The sequence below is a fragment of the Peromyscus maniculatus genome, chromosome 15 (genome assembly GCF_049852395.1).
Source record: "Peromyscus maniculatus bairdii isolate BWxNUB_F1_BW_parent chromosome 15, HU_Pman_BW_mat_3.1, whole genome shotgun sequence".
Lineage (NCBI taxonomy): Eukaryota > Metazoa > Chordata > Mammalia > Rodentia > Cricetidae > Peromyscus > Peromyscus maniculatus.
The window spans coordinates 1223435-1247774 of NC_134866.1; the positions used below are offsets into that span (position 1 = coordinate 1223435).

General features: G+C 50.6%; 2 protein-coding genes across 4 annotated transcripts; one reads left to right on the plus strand and one right to left on the minus strand.

Moving 5' to 3' along the window:
• Positions 1-9416: 9416 nt before the first annotated feature.
• Mrpl36 (mitochondrial ribosomal protein L36) lies at positions 9417-10670 on the minus strand. 2 transcript variants are annotated; one of them, XM_006989999.4, is made up of 2 exons: positions 10528-10670; positions 9417-10266 (listed from the first exon to the last, which is right to left on the minus strand). In XM_006989999.4, the coding sequence occupies exon 2, from the start codon at positions 10251-10253 to the stop codon at positions 9939-9941; it is 315 nt and encodes a 104-aa protein (XP_006990061.1). In that variant the 5' UTR covers positions 10254-10266; positions 10528-10670; the 3' UTR covers positions 9417-9938. The 2 variants fall into 2 exon arrangements, with proteins under 2 accessions (XP_006990061.1, XP_042117278.1); XM_042261344.2 differs by lacking the exon at positions 10528-10670 and adding an exon at positions 10345-10490.
• Positions 10671-12898: 2228 nt separating this feature from the next.
• Positions 12899-22296, plus strand: Ndufs6 (NADH:ubiquinone oxidoreductase subunit S6). Of its 2 annotated transcripts, none has more exons than XM_076551663.1 (4): positions 12899-13055; positions 13631-13684; positions 21727-21849; positions 22115-22296. In XM_076551663.1, exons 1-4 carry the CDS (start codon positions 12948-12950, stop codon positions 22268-22270), a joined length of 441 nt encoding a protein of 146 aa, XP_076407778.1. In that variant the 5' UTR covers positions 12899-12947; the 3' UTR covers positions 22271-22296. The 2 variants fall into 2 exon arrangements, with proteins under 2 accessions (XP_076407778.1, XP_006990060.1); XM_006989998.4 differs by having other exon boundaries at positions 12900-13055; positions 22108-22296.
• Positions 22297-24340: the final 2044 nt, after the last annotated feature.

A 24340-nucleotide genomic window follows, 5' to 3' on the forward strand; every position in this document is an offset into this window, starting at 1 on the left:
GAGGAACACGTCCTGTGGGCTAATCAGAACCCGCAGAAGAGCCTCGGTCCAGAGCTGTGGACGGACAGGCAGTCGAGGGGTCCAGAGCTATGGGCGGACAGGCAGTCGAGGGGTCCAGAGCTATGGGCGGACAGGCAGTCGAGGGGTCCAGAGCTGTGGATGGACAGGCAGTCGAGGGGTACAGAGCTATGGGTGGACAGGCAGTCAAGGGGTCCAGAGCTATGGGCGGACAGGCAGTCGAGGGGTCCAGAGCTATGGGTGGACAGGCAGTCGAGGGGTCCAGAGCTATGGGCGGACAGGCAGTCGAGGGGTCCAGAGCTGTGGATGGACAGGCAGTCAAGGGGTCCAGAGCTGTGGATGGACAGGCAGTCGAGGGGTCCAGAGCTATTGGCGGACAGGCAGTCAAGGGGTCCAGAGCTATGGGCGGACAGGCAGTCCAGGGGTCCAGAGCTATGGACGGACAGGCAGTCGAGGGGTACAGAGCTATGGGCGGACAGGCAGTCGAGGGGTCCAGAGCTATGGATGGACAGGCAGTCAAGGGGGCCAAAGGCAGCCAATCCCACAAGTCCCAAAGCCAGGAGTGAAACTCAGCCAAGTGGGTGTGCAGAGTCTCCTTCCATGCTGGCATTCTGGGTCATTGTTACCAAATCTCTCAGTTAGCATGGGCGCAGAGACCACAGGAAGAGCAGGGTCACAGATCTCTAGAAGACACCATCAGAGAGCACTGTATGTAGTAGCTTCTCCCTCAAAGTAAAGGCCCTGGCCAGGCTGCAGAATCTTCTACAGATGTGGAAATGAGAAACATTCTCCTTAACAAATGAGCCAGAATCACATGCTGCCTCAAGTCAGGGGCCACAGCCCTGGCTGCAGAGGGCACTGTATTTTTTTTGGTAGAGGAGGTTACTGGGATGGCTCTCCTGCATGATAGGCCAGTGCTCTGCCATGGAGCTGCATCCCAGACTCAGGGATGCTCTCCTTTGAGGTTTCCATAGTGGAAGGGTTCGAATCTGGCATCTTGGTGAAGAGGCAGGAAACTTTGTACCGGGCTGACTGCTGCTTTGGAAGAGGCAGCTATACTTCAATTTGATCTTCTAGAAGTTTCTCCTGAGGCCCCTAGAGCTGTGTCTCTCTTCATAGACACTGGAGCTGAGTATCAGAATAGCTAAACACAGAGTTGCCCTAACAAAACCAACCTACGCAGATGCAGAAAGAGAACAAACTGGGTCAAGAGCTCAAGGGGTCCCTTCCCCACCTGGGTCCGGCAGAGGACCCAACTGCACTAACGCCCTCCACTCCAGATACTCCAGACGGCCTGGAAGGGGACATGAGCAGCTGGCCTTTCAGGGTTGATGCAGGGCTGAGGCTTCTGAAGGGCTTCACAGGAACCCACAGGAACCTCCTCTGTGCAGCTGGTTGTGTCTCCCTCTGGGGATCCAGGCTGAGGGTGCTGTCCTGGTGTTTGCCCGTTCTTTCCTCCCGTGTGAACACAGGTCCTTTGTAGGCTTTCTAAAATGCCCAGCATGATCCTGAAGGGAGCCGAACCCGTGAACATCTCCCTGCAGGAACCTTTTAGGCTTCTGCCTTTGCCCCCTTCCTTCCTTCCTTCCTTCCTTCCTTCCTTCCTTCCTTCCTTCCTTCCTTCCTTCCTTCCTTCCTTCCTCCCTCCCTCCCTCCCTCCCTCCCTCCCTCCCTCCCTCCCTCCCTCCCTTCCTTCCTTCCTTCCTTCCTTCCTTCCTTCCTTCCTTCCCTTTTCCAAGTTACCAGTGTCTCCTAGGTTAAAAGTGATTCCTGGAGAGATGACCTCTCTTCCATCTGCCCCTGTCTTTCTAACTTCTAACCTTATTTTATTCCTTCTTCTTCTTCTCTCTCCCTCCCCATTCCCTCCCTCTCACATACACACTGCAGGATCATTTCATATAGCCAGTAGGTGACTCTGCAGCCCTTCCCCCTACCCAGTCCATGGCCAGTCACCACTGACCTGGGGACAAAAGGACGGACACACGCTGTCTTTAGTCCTGGGAGAACCTCACACAGGCCTAAGCAAACAGGATGTCCTCTTAGTCTCAGAAAGCTACAAGGGGATGCAGATGCCACCCTTTACCGTCTTGAGGTACCTTAGGATGACTCAGGAGGCTCTGTGCTCACTTCCAGTATCAGAAAGGAACAGAGAAGTCCCTGTGTGTCAGATGCTGGCTTTTGTCCCTTAGGGCTGCCTTCTACAGCATTCTTGTCACTGGTACCTGGCTGTGTTTTGGGATCTTTCTGGAAAAGCCAAGCTCAGCTTTCTCTTTCCTCTGCAGGAGGAAAAGACATTTTCAGAAAGTTCTCATCCCATCTCATCTGGCCCAGGTGTGGCGAAGCCCATCAGAGCAATGGCGGCGGCCGGTGAATGACACCAGTATGCACCATGGCTGTGTGATTGTTAATCTTGATTATCAACTTCACAGATTAAGAATTACTATTGAATACACCCCTGAGTGTGACTGTGAGGGTGTTTCTAGAATGATTTAAGCGAAGAGGAAAGACCCTGAATATGACCAGCTGTTTCACTCTGCCTCTGCCATGCTTCCTCACCAGGATCAAACTGTGATCCCAAGTTAGGCCTATTCCTTAAGTTGCTTTATCAGGTGTTTGTTACAGCAATGAGAAAAGGAATGAACATGCCATGGTAGTGGGATTCAAACATGTGCCACTCTAGCCCTCAAACATCCCTTTGTGATATTACCTCCTTAGACATGCCTCTGGGCAAAATCACAGGGCACGTGCACAGTGGCTGCAACCAGACACACTCCAGAGCCAGGCAGGATGGGACTCTGAGCAGTTCTGCTCATAGTCATTTGCTCCAGGCCTGAGCACAAGGCCTAAGCCCAGTGTCTCTCAGAGACCCCAGAGGGTCTTGTTGGTTCCCAGTGAGGCTTGCTCTCCCTGAGGATGGGCTGCCCTCCAATGGCCACAGCCTTCCCAGTAGATCAAGTCCCTGAAGTCAGGCCTGAGAAAAACTGTGGAACATGGACATGTCGCAGGTCTCTGCACCTGCCATGCTACTAAAGGAACTGGCTCATCTCTCTTGACTCTGTGGCTGGATGGCAGGACTACAGCAACATTTCCACCAGAGCTGGGGTAAGAGGAATGCTCTTGACAAGGAAGGGACTGGACCAGCATGAAGCTGCTGGGCCTTCTCTGTTGAAGAGAAAGTCACCTGGCTGCACCACAGCCAGGGGTGTGTGCCAGCATCAATATACTCAGGACTGAGATGCTGAGTGGGTACATGCAGGCTCCAGGTGGGATATTCCCCACGCTGCTGTTTTCTCAAGCCACACACTCCTGGGTACTCCTCCCTTCCCATCAGTAAATTTCTCCCCACAGACAAAGCTAAACATCCTTCGCTTCCCAGGCAAGTGTTTAGAAAGGGCCCTTGCCTGATGTAGCATGAATCTTAGAAGGTCTTATTAATAAAATCAAAACTGAGGCCTAGTATTGGGATGAACACTGGAAGATCAGAGAGACAGAACAAGCCACAGCTAACCTCACTTGGCCAACTTCTCAGCTGATCTTGTTTCCTCAGACTGGATGCCTCTGAGTCCTCATCCAGAATGGATCTCAGCTGAACTGTGCTGTTCAAAACCTAAAGGCTTAACCAGCCAAATGCTTCTAGTTTTTGGTCTTCACGCCTTATATATCATTCTTTTTCTGCCATCACTTCCTGGGATTAAAGGGGTGAGTCACCATGCCTGGCTGTTTCCAATGTGGCCTTGAACTCACAGAGATCCAGATGGATTTCTGCCTCTGCAATGCTAGGATTAAAGGTGTGAGTGCCACCATTTTCTAGCCTCTGTATCTAGTGGCTGTTCTGTTCTCTGACCCCAGATAAATTTATTAGGGTACACAATATTTTGGGGAACACAATACCACCACAGCCTGACATGGGTTTCTGCCTCTGCACGTAGGGGACTCTCCTCTGTCCTGGGACTGCTGAGCCTATGATTTTATGAGCAACAACCTGGCCCTAAGGAACTCCTTTCTATCATGTCTACTTTCCAAAAATGAATTGTAGTCCAGATATTGATCAGGAGCCAAGGCCTTTTCTGTGTTCTCGTTGGGGTATATGCCAATACACTTGCATGTACAGACATACAACACATGTGCACATTTGTGAAAGCATACAAACATACACATGAACACCCAACATACATGGGCAAACACACCTGCACAATTCACAGGTGAGCTCACACTGACAATGTACACCCACAGTAATGCAACACATAGACATACACCAGGTATGTATACTATTTGCACATTCCCCCCAAAACATAATGCATGAGCAGATACGTGTACACATGTCTCCTCATACATGTACACTACACAGGCACACCAGACATGAACACATTTTGCTTTTGCAAACATACCATCCCACACCACAATGGCCTAGTGCACATGTGTGCACACATGTGCTGTGCTCTTCTAAACAAGACCTGGTAGACTCCTTACAAGCTCTTCCCTTGAGGTCTGGATTCTTTCCCAGGGAAGCCTGAGAAACCACTGTAGGTCACTGATCTGACACTGGGCTCTGGACTCCATGGTCCTGAGTGGCCTTTTAAAAGCTAGTACTGCCTGTAAGCATGTGTACTTTACAGTTTCCAACAGGTTTGTCCCTCTGGGCTGTGTCACATGGCCAGTTGGTGCCTATCCCCTGCTGCTAGTGTGAGAGAGGGTGAGAATTGGTAAGGCTGGGTTCCTTATCAGAAAGGGAGTCTGGGGGCCCTTTGAAGCAGCCTTTCTGAATCCAGAGACTTGTGTTTGGTGCCTGCTCCATGGCTGACACACTCACCTATAAATAATGGTGGTGACAGGTCCCCTGTCAGCACCCGCTGATGGACGGCTCCTTCTCCTGCCATTACAGCCTTGTGACTGTGGGAAAATTAATTTAAGTGGTAGTTAATTTCTAATGAATTCCATTCAAGCGGCTAATATGGTCCCTTGGTGTTATGGTAACCTTCACGGATCATTGCATTATGTAAATAAATTCTACTTTATGCTGGTTTATTAAAAAAAAGAGAGTAAAGATTGGGAAGTCTGGGTAATTCTCACACAGTCACACAAACAACCCACAGTAGCTGGAAACTCTTTAAAGGGGAAAATACAAGCCACTTTGGAGCCTGTCCAAGAAGGGACAGCCGCAGAATGGTGGAATCATCTATTTTTAGGGCTTTGCATACACCGGCTCTCCCCACACCTCCCGAATCTATGCAGCTTATGTTGTATTCCAAAGAGAGGGTTTCTACCTTAAGCCATGGTGAAGTTGTACCTTAGGGAGTCTTGATTTCAACACCTAGGTGGGGGGTGTCTAGGTGAGGCTTGTCCTGGATTCAGGAGGACGGAGTTTGGCTTCAAGTCACACTTAGGAGAGTTGCCATCAGGAACAAGGCCTTGACATCTCTGTGTAGTGTGTAGTTTGAGGTATGTGGTGTGGTTGTAGTGTGCAGTGTGTGTGTTGGAGGGAAGTATGGCTGAGGCAGTATTGGGAAGAGGAGCAGACCATCTCTCCCGAGGGACTCACTCACCCTGCAGGGGCAGCCCAACCGCAGCTCACAGGAGAGCCAGGGCCTGGTGGTCAGCGCACACAGAGGAGTCGAGATGCAGCCTGAGCCTTTACAGACGGCCTCCCGTCTTCCTCACTCCGCTCTTTGGCCCTGCCACCATCATTCCTGCAAGGTGCTGGGCTTCTTGGTGGCATGGGTAGCACTGAACACCTCTCCACCCTGATACTCTGTCCTGTCCTGCCACAGCTCTTGACTTCTCCTCCTCTAGATATGCCTCTTTCACATCGCTATCTCTTCTTCTTGGGTCTAGGGGCTGGGGTTCTGCAGTCCATCATTTTCAAGATCATTCACCTGTTTTCATCTAATACAATATCCAGACCACCCAGAGGTCCTTCAAACTGCAGCTACCCTGATGGGGGAGGCGCAGCAGCACTGCTCACTAAATAAAGAGTATACAAGCCACAGCCATGGGCTGCCAAGAACACACATCCGTCTGTATTGTTTAACATTGAGAAGTGCACATTTGAAACAATTTGAAATTGAGTCACAAAAAACTTATAATGTTATAAGTTTACCGTTTTGTATTAGGTCTCATTCATAGCTTTCTTGGGCCACATGTGGCTTGTAGGCTGTGGTGAACTCTCAGGGCACTAGAATCCTATAGAATATTATTGTAAGGTGTGCTACTTTTGTTTCTGTTGCATTTGTTTAACTCTGTGAAGCTGTGTTACTGTGCCTGTCTAAGACACCTGATGGTCTAAGAAAGAACCGAATGACCAATAGTAAGGCAGGAGAAAGGATAGGCGGGGTTGAAAGGCAGAGAGAACAAATAGGAGGAGAAATCTGGGAGGAAAAGATCAAGGAATGAGAGAGGAAGGAGGAAGACTCCAGGGGCCAGCCACCCAACTACACAGTAAGAGTAAGATTTACAGAAGTAAGGGAACAGGAAGAGCCCAGAGGCAAAAGGTAGACAGGATAAGTTAAGGAAAGCTGGTAAGAAACAAGACAAGCTAAGGCCGGGCATTCATAATTAATAATAAGCCTCCATGTATGATTTATTTGGGAGCTGGGTGATGGGGCCCTGTTGTTTGTTACTGCTCTTTTTTGGGGGCCTTGCTACCCAGCTCCCAAATAAATCACACATGGAGGCTTATTCTTAATTACTTAATTAATTCTTAATGCTGGTCTTAGCTTGGCTTAGTTTCTAGCCAGCTTTTCTTAACTTTAAATTATCCTGACTACCTTTTGCCTCTGGGCTTTTCCGTTTCTATTCCTAAATACCTTTGTTTCTTACTGTGTGGCTGGCTGTGTAGCTGAGTGGCCGGCCCCTGGGTCCTCCTCCTCCTCTGGCTCCTCACTCTCCAATCCTCTAGTCCCAGATTTCTCCCTCTCTGTATTCTCTCTGCCTGCCAGCCCTGCCTATCCTTTCTCCTGCCTTGCTATTGGTCAGTTCTTTATTAGACCATCAGGAACCTGTGCTCGTGAAACATCAGAGTTAACTGGGGGGCTCGGGTGGCATCAGCCATCGATAACCCAAAGATGAAGATGCCAGAGGGAGGGCCGCTCTGGTCAGTGTCCAGCACCAGTGCGGGCAGAGGATTAGAGACAGTGTCTTGGTTTGCAGGTTTTCATTTGGCCCTTAGTACCCACAAGGTCGAATCAGAACACTGTGAAGCTGTTCCAGGGAGAGCAACTAATGTAACTAATGTTTCTACCACATTTTACCCAAAGAATTAAATGCTTTTCTGAGAAAACCAGCTCAGTAAATTAAGGCTTTAAATTTTTAAATTTAGAAAAAGTACAGTATTTTAAGACTTAAATTTTTCATCACGACAAAAATAAAAATTAACCAACCAAGGGAAGGAAGGGAAGTGTGCCCCCATCAGACTTCTGTAGCATGTTCCTGCCAGCACTCGGGATGCAGACTTGAGTGGCCACCTGCAAGTATTCCTGCTCAGGTATGAGGTCAGTGTAACTTGGTCCTGCAAGTATTCCTGCTCAGGTATGAGGTCAGTGTAACTTAGACCTGCAAGTATTCCTGCTCAGGTATGAGGTCAGTGTAACTTAGTCCTGCAAGTATTCCTGCTCAGGTATGAGGTCAGTGTAACTTAGTCCTGCAAGTATTCCTGCTCAGGTATGAGGTCACTGTAACTTAGTCCTGCAAGTATTCCTGCTCAGGTATGAGGTCAGTGTAACTTGGTCCTGGAGGCCAGGGAAGGACCTACTGACTCTATCCTGTCAGCACAATCAATCAAGGAGGAGACTGGAACTGGGGGTCCCTCAGGCCTGCCAGAGCGGAGGTGGCAGCTGGAATTCCAGAAGCCAGGTCCTAAGAAGTCATGTCTGCCCCCATTCCCCACTTACCCTGCACGCTGGTGGGGCAGCCTGAGTTTTCTGCACTGTGAACAGTCCCTGAGGGTCACTGTCACTGGTGTGTGGTGCCAACTCTAGAAGAAAGAACTATAGCTGGTGCCCTGAAGATCAGACAAACTGCCTTACAAAGCCGTTCCCAAGGACTCAAAGCTGTGAACCATGAGAAATGCCCAAGAGGTGAGCCAGGCATTTCCCACTTCTTCCAAATGGCCATGGGTGTCTTCCCATAAAACAGAAATCCTACCCCACTGGGCCCTGCCTGTTGCAAGAGGTTAGGGTGAATGAGTGAGGCTATTCAAAAGTTTACTTATTCCTACTGAAAATAAATTCAACTGGAGAATTCTGGAAATAAAAGGACGACCAATGTCCTGTATTACTAATACAGTGACAGGCACACACCGAGTATCTGTGGCGTGCCATGACATGATAGCTTTGAAACTTAATTTTCCATCTTATAGTCAGGAAACTGAGGCACCCAGAGCAGATTGTTACAGCTAAAGATGGTGGCTTTGGGATTCACATCTTAGCTGTCCCACTACCTACTAGTGAGTGCCTTCTAAGTCCAAGAAGCAGAACTAAAGTGGCCTCATAGACTTAACTAACCACAGTGAGAAAAGGGGCTTACAACCAGGCCTGTCCGTCACCCTAGCCCACGGCCCTCCGCTGGCCAGGTGTTTAATGGGTTTCTGCAGAGTCCAGGCTTGTAAACCCGCAGCATGTAACCTGGTGTCGATAATGAACCAGAGAACTTGGTTTGTCCTGTTTGTGCCAGGTCTTTCTCTGCTAAGTTGCTGGTTGCACTCACGACCACCAGCTGTTCCTCCCGTGTCCCCAGACTCTCCTCCAGGCTTCATGTTCACACGTATGCTCACGCATGCCCTTCAGAATGCAACAGATCACAGCACATGGTTTTCCTGTCCTCCTTAAAAATACATTATTGCCAGGATCCCTCTTCTCAAAGCCCTGTCTGGAGGGTCCCTGCCTACACCTACCAGCTCACCAAGTATCAGACCTATGTCATACAGTTCCAACAGCTATTGTAAGACCCCCACGAAAAGGCAATGGTCCTGTAACCACCCACTGAAAACACCTCTGATTTCATGACACTCTGGGAAAATGACCCAGGGTACCAGTAGCTACCAGGTGTCATTCCTGGGCCAGAAGGTCCACAGCACTCTGCACCAGAGTCACAGGGCCACAAAACATGCTGTAGTCTGGAATGTAAGCAGTCTGGAATGTAAGCAGACTACACAAGGTGAACCTGAAGTTTATTGGACTAATGAGATTTAAAACCACAAAAAGCCAGTGTCAAAGACCTATTCCAAGAGGAGCACAAACCCCAGACCGCTTTTTAATGCTCATGAATGCAAACTTTGAAAAATTAGCTGGTGTCCTAATGCTCCCTTGGGAAGCCAGTGTGCTTTGTCGTTTTCTTTGAGCTGAAAATGGACTAACCTCCTTTTGAAAGCATGAATTTGCTGGTATAAAGAACACTACTACTCCTTAAGAACAGTCATGACAAACATTTTTTAATTGGTATCTGAAAGACATCTACATGTAAACAAGGTTTTCCTTGAGTAAAGGTTGGGGTAGTTGTTATCCAACAGCACCGGTTACTTTTAAGCTGAGGTGGGTGTGATCCCTACAGGAGCCTTCTGGCTCAGTTGGCTTCTAAAAAGCACTTGCATTCTGCTGCATCTGATGAATGCCAGGGAAGCAGAGGCAGGAGGTTCTCTGCAGTTTCAGGTCAGCCAGTGCTCCAGAGCCAGACCCTGTCTCCAGAGGTAAAGCTGGCTTTGCATTCCTGTTTCTTCTGTCCTCCAGCTCGACACAGAGCTGCGGGAACAGTAAATCCTTCCCCATCTGTAGCTCTGGACTGACTGGATTTGAAGGAACTGGGCTACGACTCGGGGTGGGGAAGCAGGTGAGTCCAACAAAACCCTAAGTCACAGATCTTAGATTACAGAATGCTTACATTTATTTTTCTTTGATACGGCGAAACGGATTTCCCACGGGCATTGGCCCTTACATCTGCCTCTGCTTATGCCTGGGGTTGGTCTTGCAGAGCACGAACCAGCGCCCACGCCTCTTCACCATGTAGCAGTCCCTGCAGCGTCTCTTGAGGACACCCTTGGTCTTGAAGCCCTGCGAGGGCTGCAGCTGCGGCAGGGGGCGGCCCCAGAGAAGTGAGCGCACCTCGGCGGCGCAGGGTCTGGCGCTTGGAAGGGTCCCCAGCAGGAAGGACGAGAAGGCCCGGGGCTGCACGGCGGCGAGGCGACTCAGGTGCAGGAGCGGGTCCACGAGCGAAGCCACCGCGCTTCTCACAAGCAGGGCGGCCATGCCGAGGCCAGACCTGTGGGGGAGAGGAGCGAGGTCACCGGCCGCTGCACGCCTGTCTGTCTAACCCTAGGCCCTCCCTTTTCAAGGTTACTTGGAGTCAGAGGTCAGAGCACACGGTCAGGCTTCCACGCACGGCTCCCCACGTGCCCCGCCTGCGCGCTCCCGGGAAGCCGCAGATCCCTGAGGCTCAGCTCGGCCAGGGCCCCCGCCCGCACTCCCGGCCCTCAGCTCTGCCGCGAGCCTCTGCCTGCCGCCCACGGGACGCGGGACCCACACCTGGGACAGGGTGCCACCCGCGGCGAACTCTTCCCCTACGCAGCTTCAGGCGCCGGCTACCAAAAGCTTCCGCGTCTGCGCAGTGTGTGGGGGGGACGACGCCACCGCCAGGAAGAAAGATGGCGCGGGGTCACGTGGGATGACGTGCGCCTTGGAGCGGAAGACCAAGGAGCGTGCTTCCGGAGACACAGCCCTGCCTGTCTTCCCCGTTCCTTATCCAGAGTAACCCCAGGCTAGCCCTGCCCCTGCGGATGCTGGAGCCACTGCGGGTTGGGAAGACCGGTGTCCACGAGGAGAAGACAAAAGCTAATTACAGAAATGCAGACCGAGACTGAGAAAGAAGCGGCCAGCAGTGAACATCCTGGAAAAAAGCAACAGCATCCAGACAAAAATTACGTTTCCGTTCAGTGACATTCTGCACCCAGCGGGAAAGGCCAGGAGAGCAAGTGCAGACGCCGCTCTAGCTAGTCAGTCCAGTCCCTCCCCCAAGCTAGGAAAAGCCCCAGGACGTGAGGACGGGGTTTGGCAGGGAAGTCCCCACACCAGGGCTTCTACCCCTAACTCTCTGCTGTCTCGGGTAAATCACCCAGCTTACTGTTTATAGCAAAGTAGGTTGCCAGCAAGGCTGCCCTGCCCCGCCATGGCCCCCAGTCTCACTTCACAGAGTTCACTCGGCCCATCGCGGCGCCTGCTCATGGGAATGCCTTGACCCCAGAGTTCGACCACTTTAAAGTCAACGCAGGTCAGAGCCATGGCTGGGGGGTCAAAGGCGCTTGCTGTCCAAGCCAGAGGGCCTAAGTTCAATCCCCAGAACCCACGTGGAAGAAGAGACTGACTTTCTCCAACTCTCACATGTGCTCTGTGGCACCCATGTGCGTGTGAACCCATGTGTGTGAACATACACACACACACACACACACACACACACACACGCACGCACGCACGCACGCACGCACGCATATTTTAAAAAGAGGCAAATCGGGGCTGGAGCGATGGCTCAGTGCAGTGGGTCTCAGCCTTCCCAATGCTGCAGCCCTTTAGTACAGTTCCTCATGTAGCGGTGACCCTCTCCCCATAAAATTATTGTGGTTGCTACTTCATAACTGTAATTTTGCTACTGCTAGGAAGTGTAATGTAAGTATCGGACATGCAAGGTATTTAATATGTAACCCCCATGAAAAAACGGCTTGACCCTCGAAAGGGGGTTGAGACCCACAAGTTGAGAAACCTCTGGACGAATCCTTTCCAAGCACCTGCTGCTCTCGTGGAGGACCATCATTCTGTCCCCAGCACCCACACAACAGCTCAAGCCATCTGCAACCCTGTTTCCAGGAGCTCCTGCGCCCTTTTCCTGGTACCAGGCACCCACCGAAGTGGCCATACACAGGCGCATACACTCATGCACATAAAATAAAAGGAAATAAATCTCTTACAAAGAGTGAGAAAGCGACAAATCTGTAGAACATGGTGCGGTGACATGAAATTAGCCTGAAATCCCAGTACTCCAAAGGCTGAGGCAGGAGGCTAGTGAGTGCTGGTTAGCCTGGCTTACATAGCTTAAGGCTAGCCTGGGCAATTTAGGCCCACATTTACTGGGGGCAATTTTCAACTTGGCGAGGCTTTGGTGTGTGCGTCCTTGTGTCTCGCTGCCTTCTCTGGTCATCTCCCATTTGTCTTCAGACTCACCTGGCCCTTATGCTATGGCTGAGGCAGAGAGGCAAGTGCCAGGCCATCAGCCTCCAACGCTGGCTGACAGACCCAAACAACACATGCCAGCTTCTGGCACTTTCTCGGAATCAGTGACCCATCCCTGCTCTGAGTCTGGGGTCTGCCTCCAATCCTGTCCACATCTGAGCAAAGTCGCCTACTCTACGGCCTGACAGTGTGTGATGTTCTGAGGAGGGTTCTGACTCAGGCAAGTGCTGGGGCGAGGCCAACACGCGCTCCAGAGTCACAGGGGACGATTTGCATCAGGTCTCTCTACACAGCAGAGCTTTTCGAGGCTGCTTTTCCATGCTGGGTAAAATCGCTTGCAGTCTAACTGGAAACTTTGTTGGTGCTGCGTGGCCAAAGTGCTCAGAAGTCTCCCTTTCCCGCCCCAACACGCACGACCAGGAAAGTTGGGCGCATGTCCTGTAAACAATATTGAAAATTTGCATTTTCTCCATTGCCATAAAAGCGCACACAGCGCGTCTTCACTTTCCGCCTCCCTTGCCCTGGTCGCGCTAGCGAGCTTTGAACACCGCGCACAGTTAATCCGCAGCTCCGCGCCCCAGCCTGGAGCAGAACCTGTTTGCCCGCCCAGGGAATCCACGCCACCGCAGGACGAAATAAGTCCCGCGAGTGCGGTCCCCGCCGACAGCTGTGCGCCTGCGTCGGCGCTTGGTACGACGCGCCGGGTCAAGGGTCGCCGGCAAGATGGCGGCGGCGTTGACCTTCCGCCGGCTGCTGGCTCTGCCTCGGGCTGCGCGGGGTTTCGGGGTGCGAGTGTCGCCGACCGGGGAGAAGGTCACGCACACCGGCCAGGTAACGGCCGCGGCCGCCGCGCCCGGAACCCGAGACTGACGGTGGCAGCGCGCCTGGCAAGGTGTGCTTCTGCCAGGCTCTCGCGCGCGTGCGCAGCCCTGCCGGGATCACCGTGGGGGGTTGGCAGCCCCCAGCCCAGCTCTGACTTCGAGCTAGTGGCTTCCGGTTGGGAGCTGGTATGCACGCATTCTTTGGTTCATATTGTCATAGTAAGTCCCAAGTTTTAGTCATAGGCAATTGCTTTAGTCTAAAGCAATCCTAACGTTCAATATGCAAACCAAAAAATAAAAATAAATAAAAATAAAAAAAGGAAAGGAGCAGTGTCTCCCGAAATGTCGCCCATCGGAGTTGGCTCTCTGTGAAGGCAGGGCCTTGTCTCCAGTCTGCACTCCAGTCTGTCAGCCCCGTGGGACTCCTTCAGTACAAGTACACTGCCCTCTTGGTGGGTCTGCCTCCTCATCAATGGCTGTAGGCCACAGGGAACATTGCTCTGTGATATCTGTGATCGGTATTATGTGACTTCATTCAGAATGCAATTGTAGAAATCATAGATGGTCCTTTTTTTTTTTCTCCAGGTTTATGATGAAAAAGACTACAGGAGGATTCGGTTTGTCGATCGTCAGAAAGAGGTAAGTGGAAGATCTGGCAAAAGAGATAAGAATTCATAAAACACAAACAGGCTGAGTGAGTCTAATAGAGTGAAGTGTACTGAGCACCGATATACCACAGTGAGTGCTGCACCTGACTAGGGCGTGGGTTGTAAAGAGAACACAGGCACAGAGATGGTATTACATACAAATACCTTCCAGCGCTGTGTAAGGGCTAAAGAAACAAGTGGATTTCACGGTTAGACTTGGGCCCATCTTTGAGGTGGCTCGTGTGCATGCAGATATCCTCAAATCAGAGGCATTGGCTGGTCCCAGGCTTCTCATGGAACTGGTATTTAGTGTGTGCCAGCTTAACATGGAAGAGCTAGAGAAGTTCTCACATATCCCAAGCACCCCAGAAAACCTGGAGTCCTAAATGTAAATTGTGTCAACTCCCTCCCCTCTCAGAATACACAGCATCCTGTAACAGTAGTTCAGGCTTTCACAGCATAGTCTTGTTTTCGGTCTGGTACCTGTCATAGTGGCTTTATTGCTGACAAAACATCATGACCAAACGAAGCATGGGGAGGGAAGGGCTTATTTCATTTTATAACCCTCAGGTCACATTCTCGAGGGAAGTCAGGGCCGGACCTGAAAGAGGCCATGGAGGAATGCTGCATGGCATTCCTGGCATGGTGTGCTCAGCCTGTTTCCTCAGGGCACCCAGGACCCCCAGTCAGTCTGGAGGAGGCACTGCCCATGGCGAGCGGGGCCCTCCCGTATCAGTCATCAAGAAAACGCCTCCACAGACTTCCCTGCAGGCCAATCCTGTGGAGGCATTTTCTCAGTTGAGTCAAGTGGACATAAAACCAGCCAGCATAGTATCTCTTACGTTAAGGAAGACACACTATTAAAATTTACTCTTCTGATGACTTACAAAGATAAGAATTTTTTAATATTCGTCACATAGATTGTGCTATGCTCTCCCAGGATAGGGGTAACTTGAGGAGGTTCAGTCCCCCACACAGGGGAAGGTCGTTTAGTTCAGACCCTTGTGACTATGCTGCTAGGGAAAGATTAGAGGGTTGGGTCTGCCCGGCCTATGTAGCCTAAGTCAGTTTCTCTGTCTCCCGTGCCTAAGCGGCCGGACTCTTCCTTCTGATATGGTGGTTCACACTGTCCTCCCTGTGTGCCTTCAGTCATGCCCCTCCCTCTGCTTTCAGCGCAGTTCTTTCTGTTCTGCTGTAGCTGTCCCTAAATCAGAGTCCCCCGCCCTCCCTGATCTTGGCCACATTGTCCCAGTGTCTAGTTTTTGAATTCTGATTCGTAACAAACTCACTTGTGACGCGTTGGTTAATTGTGAGTTCATATTCCCAAGTTTCAGCTAGTATCCTGTTGGGTCTAATGAATACGAGGCAGAGAATTTTGTGTTTTTTGACTTCTTGTTTGGTTTTGATGTCTGCTAGGGAAGGAGGAGAGAGAGAGAGAGAGAGAGAGAGAGAGAGAGAGAGAGAGAGAGAGAGAGAGAGAGAGAGAGAGAGATTGAGAGAGATCAGTCTTCATTAAGAAGGTGGAAGCCAGTGAGTGAACTTATATGCTAACACAGGCTTCAGGGTGAATAGCATAGGCTACTAGTTCTCAAGTTCAGTTTTCTCATTTGTAACTTATTTTTCATAGTGACTGTTTGTCATTGTGGGTGTCCAGGAGATGGATTGCCTTGGGAGACAACTTCTGCTCCTAGTGTGGCAGAACAGATCTCTCTGTTTACTATTGAGTGCTATTGCATTCCATTATTGTGGCCTTTGCATGTGTTCCTGTGTACAGTCCTCCAGTGTGGTGTTTCACACCTGCTGCACACTCCCCATTCCTTTGGTCCTCCAGTGTGGTGTTTGGCATCAACAAGCACATGGTGTTGAGAACAGGACAGTTCAGTACACTGTCATGAAGGATATTTTCTCCAGCTAGGTGTGCAAATGTGACATTGGAAGTTGGACACTGATGCGTGTTGAGAGGATGGGCAGGGCCAGTGGCTTAGTGGCTTTTGTTTTGCAGTGTGATCTGGAGATGGTAGGTTTGTCCCCTTGGAGGTGCAGCATTTATTCTCAGGTGTGCTGGGCATTAACAGAGGTTACTGAGGGTGTGGCTGGACTCTACCCTCACTTTGCAAGTGTCCTGTGGCAGGGCTGAGGGTCAAGCAGCTGAGGGGTAGACGTGTCTTGACTCTGAGCCTGGTCCCTAGCTTCATTGTCTTTGTGGTTTCTGGCTGGCCTGGCAGAGGGTCACAGGGAAGAGTTTAAAGATAAACTGAGACAGTAGAGCCAGTGTGGGTGGACAGAGCACTGTGCCAACAGGGGGCTGGCCTGGTCCTGCCCTGCCCTGATGGATGGTACTCAGACCCGCGTCGTCCTGGTGTCTTGTCCTGGTTCAGCATTGTACATGTCTGGGCACATATTTCTGTGGCAAACACTTGTTTGCTGGGTGATGAGGAAGCATCTGCTTAGGCATTCTTTTTTTAAACACAAATTCCCTGTTCATGAGTAATTTAAAATACTTATTTTGGTTTTAGCTTTTTTTTTTTTTTCCTTTTGGAGTTGCTGAGGTGGAACTCAGGTCCCACATGTGCCAGGTAAGCCCTGTGGGTCTGCAGAAGGCTCGAGTCCCACATACACTTTTCCTGCTGTCTGTGCCCGGCCTTACAGAGTTGGTGAACCATGTTCGAACCTGACTACTTCCTCAGCTCCACATTTGCAGAGGACTCTCCCAGATGTAGCACATTCTGGATTTGCACAAGTGTGTGGTTTTTCTCCCCTGAACATTCTTGGACCTGTTTCCCTCTGTCTTTAGTCTGAGTTTCATCAGTCATAGGTTAGGAAGTGAGCTGTATCTGGATTTGATCTGAGGACCATGGGTGACAGGATGCTGGGCAGTTAGGCCAGCTCTGCAAGAAAGCTGGGAAGCGTTCAGGAGGACCCTGGCTGGCCGTGACCTGAGGGGTTCGATGTCTGCAAAGGACCCAGGGTCTAGGTCTGTGGTGCACCTTCATCCTGAGAGGCTGCTGCACCTGTGCTACCTGTCCTTAGGCTGTAAGAAAGAGGCCAGAAGTCAGGCCTGATGACCTAGAGCAGATGGGACCCTGGGGCCCCTGAATGAAGAGGAGACAGAGCAGTGGTTACTTGACTGTCAGGCATGCACTGAGGATGGAGAGTCCTGGGGTGGGTGCAGTAACAGCAGCCTTGTCCACAGTTGAGGACGTTTTGGAATTATTGGTGTCTCTGGTGTCATGCTCTGGGCTGCCAGGCTAGTGTGCTTCTCCCTGCAGGAGCTCAGGTCTTCACCTCTGGGGCTGGTGGCCAGGCAGTGGTCTCAGGCAAAGAAAGCACAGAGAGTGCCGGGGACCCTGCTTCCCTGAGCTGCCGCCACCCTCAGCCCCTCGAGAGGCGGTGTCACTTGCAGTTTAAAACTGAGCAGTTGGGCGGAGTATAGGGCACCAGGAGATGGATCGGGTCTGCCATGCACAGGCCTGTGCTGAGAAGCAGACCTCCGTAAGGGACATACTCTCCTCAGAGCTATGACTAAAGTCTTCTGAATTTGGAAGGCTGTGGCCTATCGTAAACACCAGAGGATGGTATTTGTTCTAAATTCATAGCCACCACCCGGGGCCAGTAGTGGCAACTTTTCTCCAAGGCAACAGCAAATTCAACAGCCCAGGACACGGCTGAGTGTCATACACACAGCTTAGAGGCTGCTGTGGGCACTACTCCAGTTGTGCCTGTGATTTGCAAGCTGCACACATATGTACATACAGTGTCTGACTGATAATTGAACCAAGCTTTGAGTTTATTTTACACTGATAGCCTTCCTGCCCATGAAGCCCACGTCTCACAGCACTGGGTGGTCCTGCATCTCACAGCACTGGGTGGTCCTGCATCTCACAGCACTGGGTGGTCCTGCATCTCACAGCACTGGGTGGTCCTGCATCTCATCTCACCGCACTGGGTGGTCCTGCATCTCACAGCACTGGGTGGTCCTGCATCTCATCTCACAGCACTGGGTGGTCCTGCATCTCATCTCACTGCACTGGGTGGTCTTGCATCTCACAGCACTGGGTGGTCCCGCATCTCACAGCACTGGGTGGTCCCGCATCTCATCTCACAGCACTGGGTGGTTCCGCATCTCACAGCACTGGGTGGTCCCACATCTCACAGCACTGGGTGGTCCCGCATCTCATCTCACAGCACTGGGTGGTTCCGCATCTCACAGCACTGGGTGGTCCCACATCTCACAGCACTGGGTGGTCCCGCATCTCATCTCACAGCACTGGGTGGTTCCGCATCTCACAGCACTGGGTGGTCCCACATCTCACAGCACTGGGTGGTCCCGCATCTCATCTCACAGCACTGGGTGTTCCGCATCTCATCTCACTGGCTGGTCCCGCATCTCACAGCACTGGATGGTCCCGCATCTCACAGCACTGGGTGGTCCCGCATCTCACAGCACTGGATGGTCCTGCATCTCACAGCACTGGGTGGTCCCGCATCTCACAGCACTGGATGGTCCTGCATCTCACAGCACTGGGTGGTCCTGCATCTCATCTCACCACACTGGCTGGTCCCACATCTCATCTCACAGCACTGGGTCACTGCTTGAATTGTGCATCCATCTTGGTGGATTTCGTAGCATCCTGTTTCAGCTTTAATAACTCTGTCTTAGTTTGAAATAAAGGAATATATTTTCTGTAGGAAACCAGATCATAGACAAATGAACTTGAACCTGAGTGTCCTTAGGCTACGCCCGCTGGCTACTGAGAAGAAAACGAAAGGGTGGCCCTAAGTTTTGCTTTGCCCTGTGTAGAGGACACACCTCAGTGTCGCACAGTTCAGGCACCGTGACAAGTCCTTGGCAGCTCTCCCTGTTGGCCTTCTCCTGTGCCCGACGTGATTTCCTCCCCTTGTCCTCTGGGGTGGAAGAAGCAGGGCGGAGCCTGGTTGAACACAGTGCAGATCTGGATGTGGTTGGGGTGTTCACCACCCAGGTTCTTTGTATTCCTGCCTTGAACCAGGTCCTGAGAAGCAGATGTTCCTCATGGGGGTCAGGGTGCCCTGGAGCCGTGATTAAATGACAGGAGGGCAGGCGCTTGTCAGTCACCAGCGTGGAGGCGTCAGCTGTCCTTCCCGCAAGGACTGTGATGAATTCCTGTGAGTGTGTTAGTGTGGCCTTTGTGACATGCTGTCACCTCTGCAGACCAGGGTTTACACCATGGGGCTTCATTTGTGTGGTCGCTGCCTTTACCCACACGGGGGGCCTAGAACAAACAGCTTTTCCCGGCTGTTCTGGATGCTGGTGTCAAGGAGCTGCCTGACTGTCACGGGGGACTGTGGTCACAGAGGACTCTGTTCAACAGAGGACTGTCTTCACAGGGTATTGTGTTCACAGGGACTGTGTTCATCACTGTGTTCACAGAGGGGTGGAATCACTGCTGATGAATATGCCTAATGCCTATTTGCTGCAGCTTGCTTCCATTCCCAGTGCCTTCCAGAATGTTTACAGAGCTGGACCTCAGAGTAGGGGCTATGCCAAGGGGCAGTCTATAATTGATAATATGCTCTAAGGATACCTAACCCCTCCTAGACATCCTGTGAGTGTGGGTCTCAGGGATCTGATGCGAGGGGCCAGGTCCTGTTTTCATGGCTGTCGTGTCTCCCCTGCACTCCTTTCTGAGCCAGATTTGGGACTTGACATCAAGCTTCACCCACCCCAGGCCTGTGGGCTGTGATCTGACTGCACTGGTGAGATGGGGTTGCCGCTCCCTGTCTGTACTCCGGGGAGTCCAGGGACTGAGCAGCCTCGGGTTCCGGAAGTGAGCCGCTTTTTGTAAGGCCACTCTACTGAGGTTAAGATGGGAGATGCTGGGCGGCACATCCTGTTAGCTGAGTAGTGGCACAGACCTTCCCTGCTCATAGCCAAATACCTTCAAAGGGTGGCTGATCACCCTCCATGGCTTCAAAAACTGCTGGAGAAAGGAGGACAGGATCCTGCTCACAGAAGGGATGCAGGGTCTGCTCGTGGGCCTGGAGTGTGTGGGGGTCATGTGTACACAGTCAGAACATTTGCAGCACTCAGGTATTGTGAGTTCTCTCCCTGTGCATGTGTAGATGTTGGGGCTCCGGGGTGCAGTTTTGGAGTATTACCACCCTAGGTCTTGGGGCTCCGGGGTGCAGTTTTGGAGTATTACCACCCTAGGTCTTGGGGCTCCAGGGTGCATATTGAGGTAAGGAAAGTGGTCTGTGAGGCAGTCGGGTGTAGCCATAGCCCTGTCCAGTCTCTGGGCTTTGCCCCTGTTGGCACCGTGCTAGGATGTTTGAGTCATTTTGAAAAATACGAAAGCTGTGAAATGGGAGGAATAGTATAATGGTTTCCTCTTCCTACTTGCTAGGCTTTCACTGTCCACATTGGTGAGCTGAGGTAATTTTCAGGCATGTAGTCTGGCCTTTGCTCTCTTCAGTCAGCATGTGGTCCCATTATCCCCAGGTCGTCTGGGAACAAGTATTGAATATTATGTTAGTTGTTCTAAATTGCCAGAACACATAAGTGTTAGAACACACTGACCTTCAGAGCATGTGATCATGACAACAGAATCACACCTAGAAAATTACAGTAAATCCTTTAACCGATATGCTTAGCTGTGTGATGTTTTTAAAAATGTACAACTTGACTCAGTCTTTTAAGTCATATGGGACAGCTCTAGGACATCTCAGTATTGAGCAGATAAGTGATGCTTCTGCATGCTGCAGGCTTCATGGTGGATAGGCATGCTTTCTGTGTGCTTGTGCCCAGCACATAGGAACCAAGTCCAGGAAATGCATGCTGTGGACATGCAGGCACAGTGGAAATACACTGACTACAGTGCATTTTTCAAGTGGGCAGAAGGAGGTGCACAGCGTGGTTCAGAAGTGGCCACTTGGTTCTACCCTGGTGTTCCACCTGCTAAGTATCCACTAGTGAAGTAAAAGATGCACAGGGCCCAGCTCGAGGAAACCTGGTAAGAGAGACAGACACTAATCATGTGAGTCACTACTCAGTAATCTGATTGAGAGAAAATACAAGTGACCAGAGGGAGGGGTAATTAATTGATGGACATCGTAAACATCATTAAGTGATCATGCCACTTTCCTCGCCACATAAATTGACCCCAGAAAGGTAGGACTAAGTCAGACCAATGTCCATAAAGAAGCCAAGTGTTAACATAACACCAGGCTGATCGTTTTGTGGTTGGATTCTCTGAGCCCTTAGGTCTCCAGTGATCCAGTACTACATGATTTGTGTATGAATAGAGAGCAAGGTGGAAAACATTGAGATGTTTGCCTCATGAACACAGACAAACAAGGTTAGGGGGCTTCTGGTATTGACAGACATGGAGCTCCAGAAGGGCACATGACCCCAGTAGTGAGTGACTGTGAGAATCAAATGTTAAGAAAACTCTAGTTACATGGAGAAAATGGGTGTGGAGACTCCTAGGGACATAGTCTACAGCAAAGAGCCACCATAGTCTCATACCCTCCTGGGCCTGGGGAAACAGTGAAGCTGGTCTCTGGAAACAGTGTATGGGATAGGGCTTTTGTATTCCGGACAAGCCTGTTATACTGTTACACCCATATACCATGTGGGGACAGATGATACGTTATTGTTACCTGAGATCACATTCTTAGGAAATGCACATGACAGTGTGTAGAGGTCCAGGCCATGTGGCCACATATACTGTGTGTTGGGTTTGGGAGAAATGTGGATGTGTGAGGAGAAAGATAAGAGACAGAGCAGGTGACACTGAATGAGCCCAAGTCTCAGCAATTACTAATCCAAGGAAGGGACAGGGGGGAATTTGCCCTGTTCCAAGTCTGAAAGTTTGGGGTTATATTCCATTACAGGGGTACATGGTATGTGCCTACCTGTGTTCAATTGACCTGTGTTTTGAAGGATCTTAGTGCTCATTTTGAGTGACAAGTTTGTGGATTTGGATGGATGCTGGACATGTAACTTGTATGAAATTATGAAGATGTTGTTTGTCTGTTTCTTTCTCCTCATTCTAGGTGAATGAGAGCTTTGCCATTGATTTGATAGCTGAGCAGCCCGTGAATGAGGTGGACCATCGAGTCATATCCTGCGATGGAGGAGGTGGTGCCCTGGGCCACCCCAAGGTGTACATAAATCTGGTATGGAGCTAAGCAGCTTGCTGTTTCTTGGTGCTCACCTTCCCTCCCAGCCACCTGCCTAGCTCCAGGTATCCCTACCATGCGTGGGGTGGACCCAGATAACAGCCACAGCTCCACGTTCAGTCTTTGCCTTGTGTTTTCACAGGCATTTCTGGTTGACACCATATTTCAGGTTCAACCTGACTTTCAGTGTGCTGTCTAATTGGGATTTGAAGTAAAATATAAAAGTATGAGATGTTTCCTTTTGCGTTTTTTCAGGATAAAGAAACAAAAACGGGGACATGTGGCTACTGTGGCCTGCAATTCAAGCAGCACCGTCACTAGTGTGGGCCGTGTCCTGGTTCTGACACCTGTGGGACATCTCCATGTTAGGTGTTTTGGTGGGAGGTCACTGCTCTGTGAATGGTGTCCCTTCTTATGAATAAAAGACGATACGATCGTGGACAATGAGTTGTTTGTTCCTTTCATGGTGAGAACTGGAAGTGAATGTCCACGTAGCAGACGTGAGCAGGAGCAGCTTTGCTTCTGGAGCGGCTGCCCTGCTACGTGTGGGTCAGGTTGTCCTCAGCTCCTCACCTGTGGGGTGACCAGAGAAGTGGCCAAGCGAAGGAGCAGTGAGGAGACCGTCCGAGTGGCCTCAGTCTGTGTGGCACAGAGCTGTACCCTCACCTGCAGATGCAGGGTCCTCCCTCCTCGTCCTTACACCAGCAGCATCTTCCGACCTGTTGGAAGGCATTTACGATTACTGACCCAGTGAAGGATGTACTTCATATTTAACTCGGGGTTATAATGCAGCAGTACGCCACTAATAACAGCAGCTGACTGGAAAGGAGTCCACAGGGATGTAGAAGCTCCTGAGGGAGGAGTGGGGATCCCCAGGGAAGAGGTGAGGACTTGGGAGCCCCCAGGGAAGTGTTTCCGTTGGTCAAGGTTCTTTTGCTCTACCTGTGCAATGATCAGTGTAGTCCAGGGAAGGACCACTGGGTGCCCAACACCCAGGAACTGGATGGCTGACCTAGGGGCTTCCAGTTCCAGGCTTTAGAAGCCAGAGGCAAAGGTCTAGGTCATCAGGAAGAACCATGTTTGTGCCACTCAGTCTTCTACTGTCCTCTAGCCTAGTTGGAAATACCTCAGGATCATCTAGGGGTCATGGAGACTTGTGATTGTAAAAAAAAAAAAAAAAAGATTCTGGTGCTAGCTGTTTTGAAATAGTGGCAAAACAACCTCCAGGAGTGGAGTTGGGCTTTGCCAGCAAGCAGTTGTGGTTTCCCTAAAGGTCTGGTATATTCAGGAGCAGCTGGTCACCAGGATGAGGGCTAGCCAGCTGGCTGATGGGCTGATCGTCCTGTGCTCAAGCAGCTGGATCACCAGGGAAGGGCCTGACAGCTGCCAATCAGGAAATCAAACCACTCCAGTCCCCAACTTATTTAAAGGAAAACAAACAAAAAACATTAAAAGGGACATTTACAACAAAGGCTTAACAGTATTAACTGTGCCATAGTATTTAACAATGTGATCACAATGCTTAACTTACATTCCAGATTCAGGGGTGATGTTGCCCCTCTAATATATGAAGATTTGGGGACTCTCTGGGAAGCTAGAGAACTCGAGGACGTGGGAAACGCAAAAGAGGACATGCCACAAGACAGGTTGTAGTCGGAAGATTTCTCCGGTCCCGCCAAGCCCCCACAGTCCCACAGCCCACTTATAAAATAATCACCCAGAAGCTTATACTAATTACAACTACTTGACCATTAGCTCAGGCTTATTACTGACTATCTTTTACACTTAAATTAACCCATGTTTAGCCACATGGCTTGGTACCTTTTCTCAGTTCTGCCTTTTCATCTTGCTTCCTCTGTGTCTGGCTGGTGACTCCTAACTCAGCCTTCCTCTTCCCAGAATTCCCCTTGTCTGCTCTCCCTGCCTATGCTTCTGGCCTGGCTATTGGCCAGTCAGCGTTTTATTTATCAATCAATCAGAGCAACGTTCACAGCATACAGAACAACATCCCACAACAACAAGACACTCGGGCATGAGAAAGGACACAACTAAGCTAGTTCTGATTTTAAGAAAGCCTGGTTGGGAGAAAAAAAAATGGCAGACTAGAAATGTCTTTTTATGTTTCTGCAAGTAAGTCAGGAAGAAAAGGAGAGACTATGCTCCCAGAAGAGAAAGCAAGGGGAAAATCTAAGTAGTTCATCAAACAACAGGAAATGCTTATGTGTGTGGGTATATGCAGGTGAGTATAGTGCCTATGGACGCAGGAGTTAGCAACAGCTGTGAGCTGCCTGGTGTGAACTTGGGTTCTTAACCACTGAGCCGTCTCTCCAGCTCAAAGTTCTTAAGTTTGTTACTATAATTTTACACACGCACAACTTGGATACTGACCATTCCCCCACCCCCAATCCCTCAATCCTCACAAATCTTCCATGTTCGTGTCTGCTTTGCTTTGTAGATTAACCAGGGTCATTTGTGTGACCATGGGCTT

Coding starts and splice junctions, on each gene's coding strand:
- Mrpl36 (XM_006989999.4), bottom strand. CDS start 10,253: ATGGCCGCCCTGCTTGTGAGAAGCGCGGTGGCTTCGCTCGTGGACCCG.
- Ndufs6 (XM_076551663.1), top strand. CDS start 12,948: ATGGCGGCGGCGTTGACCTTCCGCCGGCTGCTGGCTCTGCCTCGGGCT. Junction 13,056..13,630: donor AGGTCACGCACACCGGCCAG/GTAACGGCCGCG, acceptor TTTTTTCTCCAG/GTTTATGATGAAAAAGACTA. Junction 13,685..21,726: donor TTGTCGATCGTCAGAAAGAG/GTAAGTGGAAGA, acceptor TCCTCATTCTAG/GTGAATGAGAGCTTTGCCAT.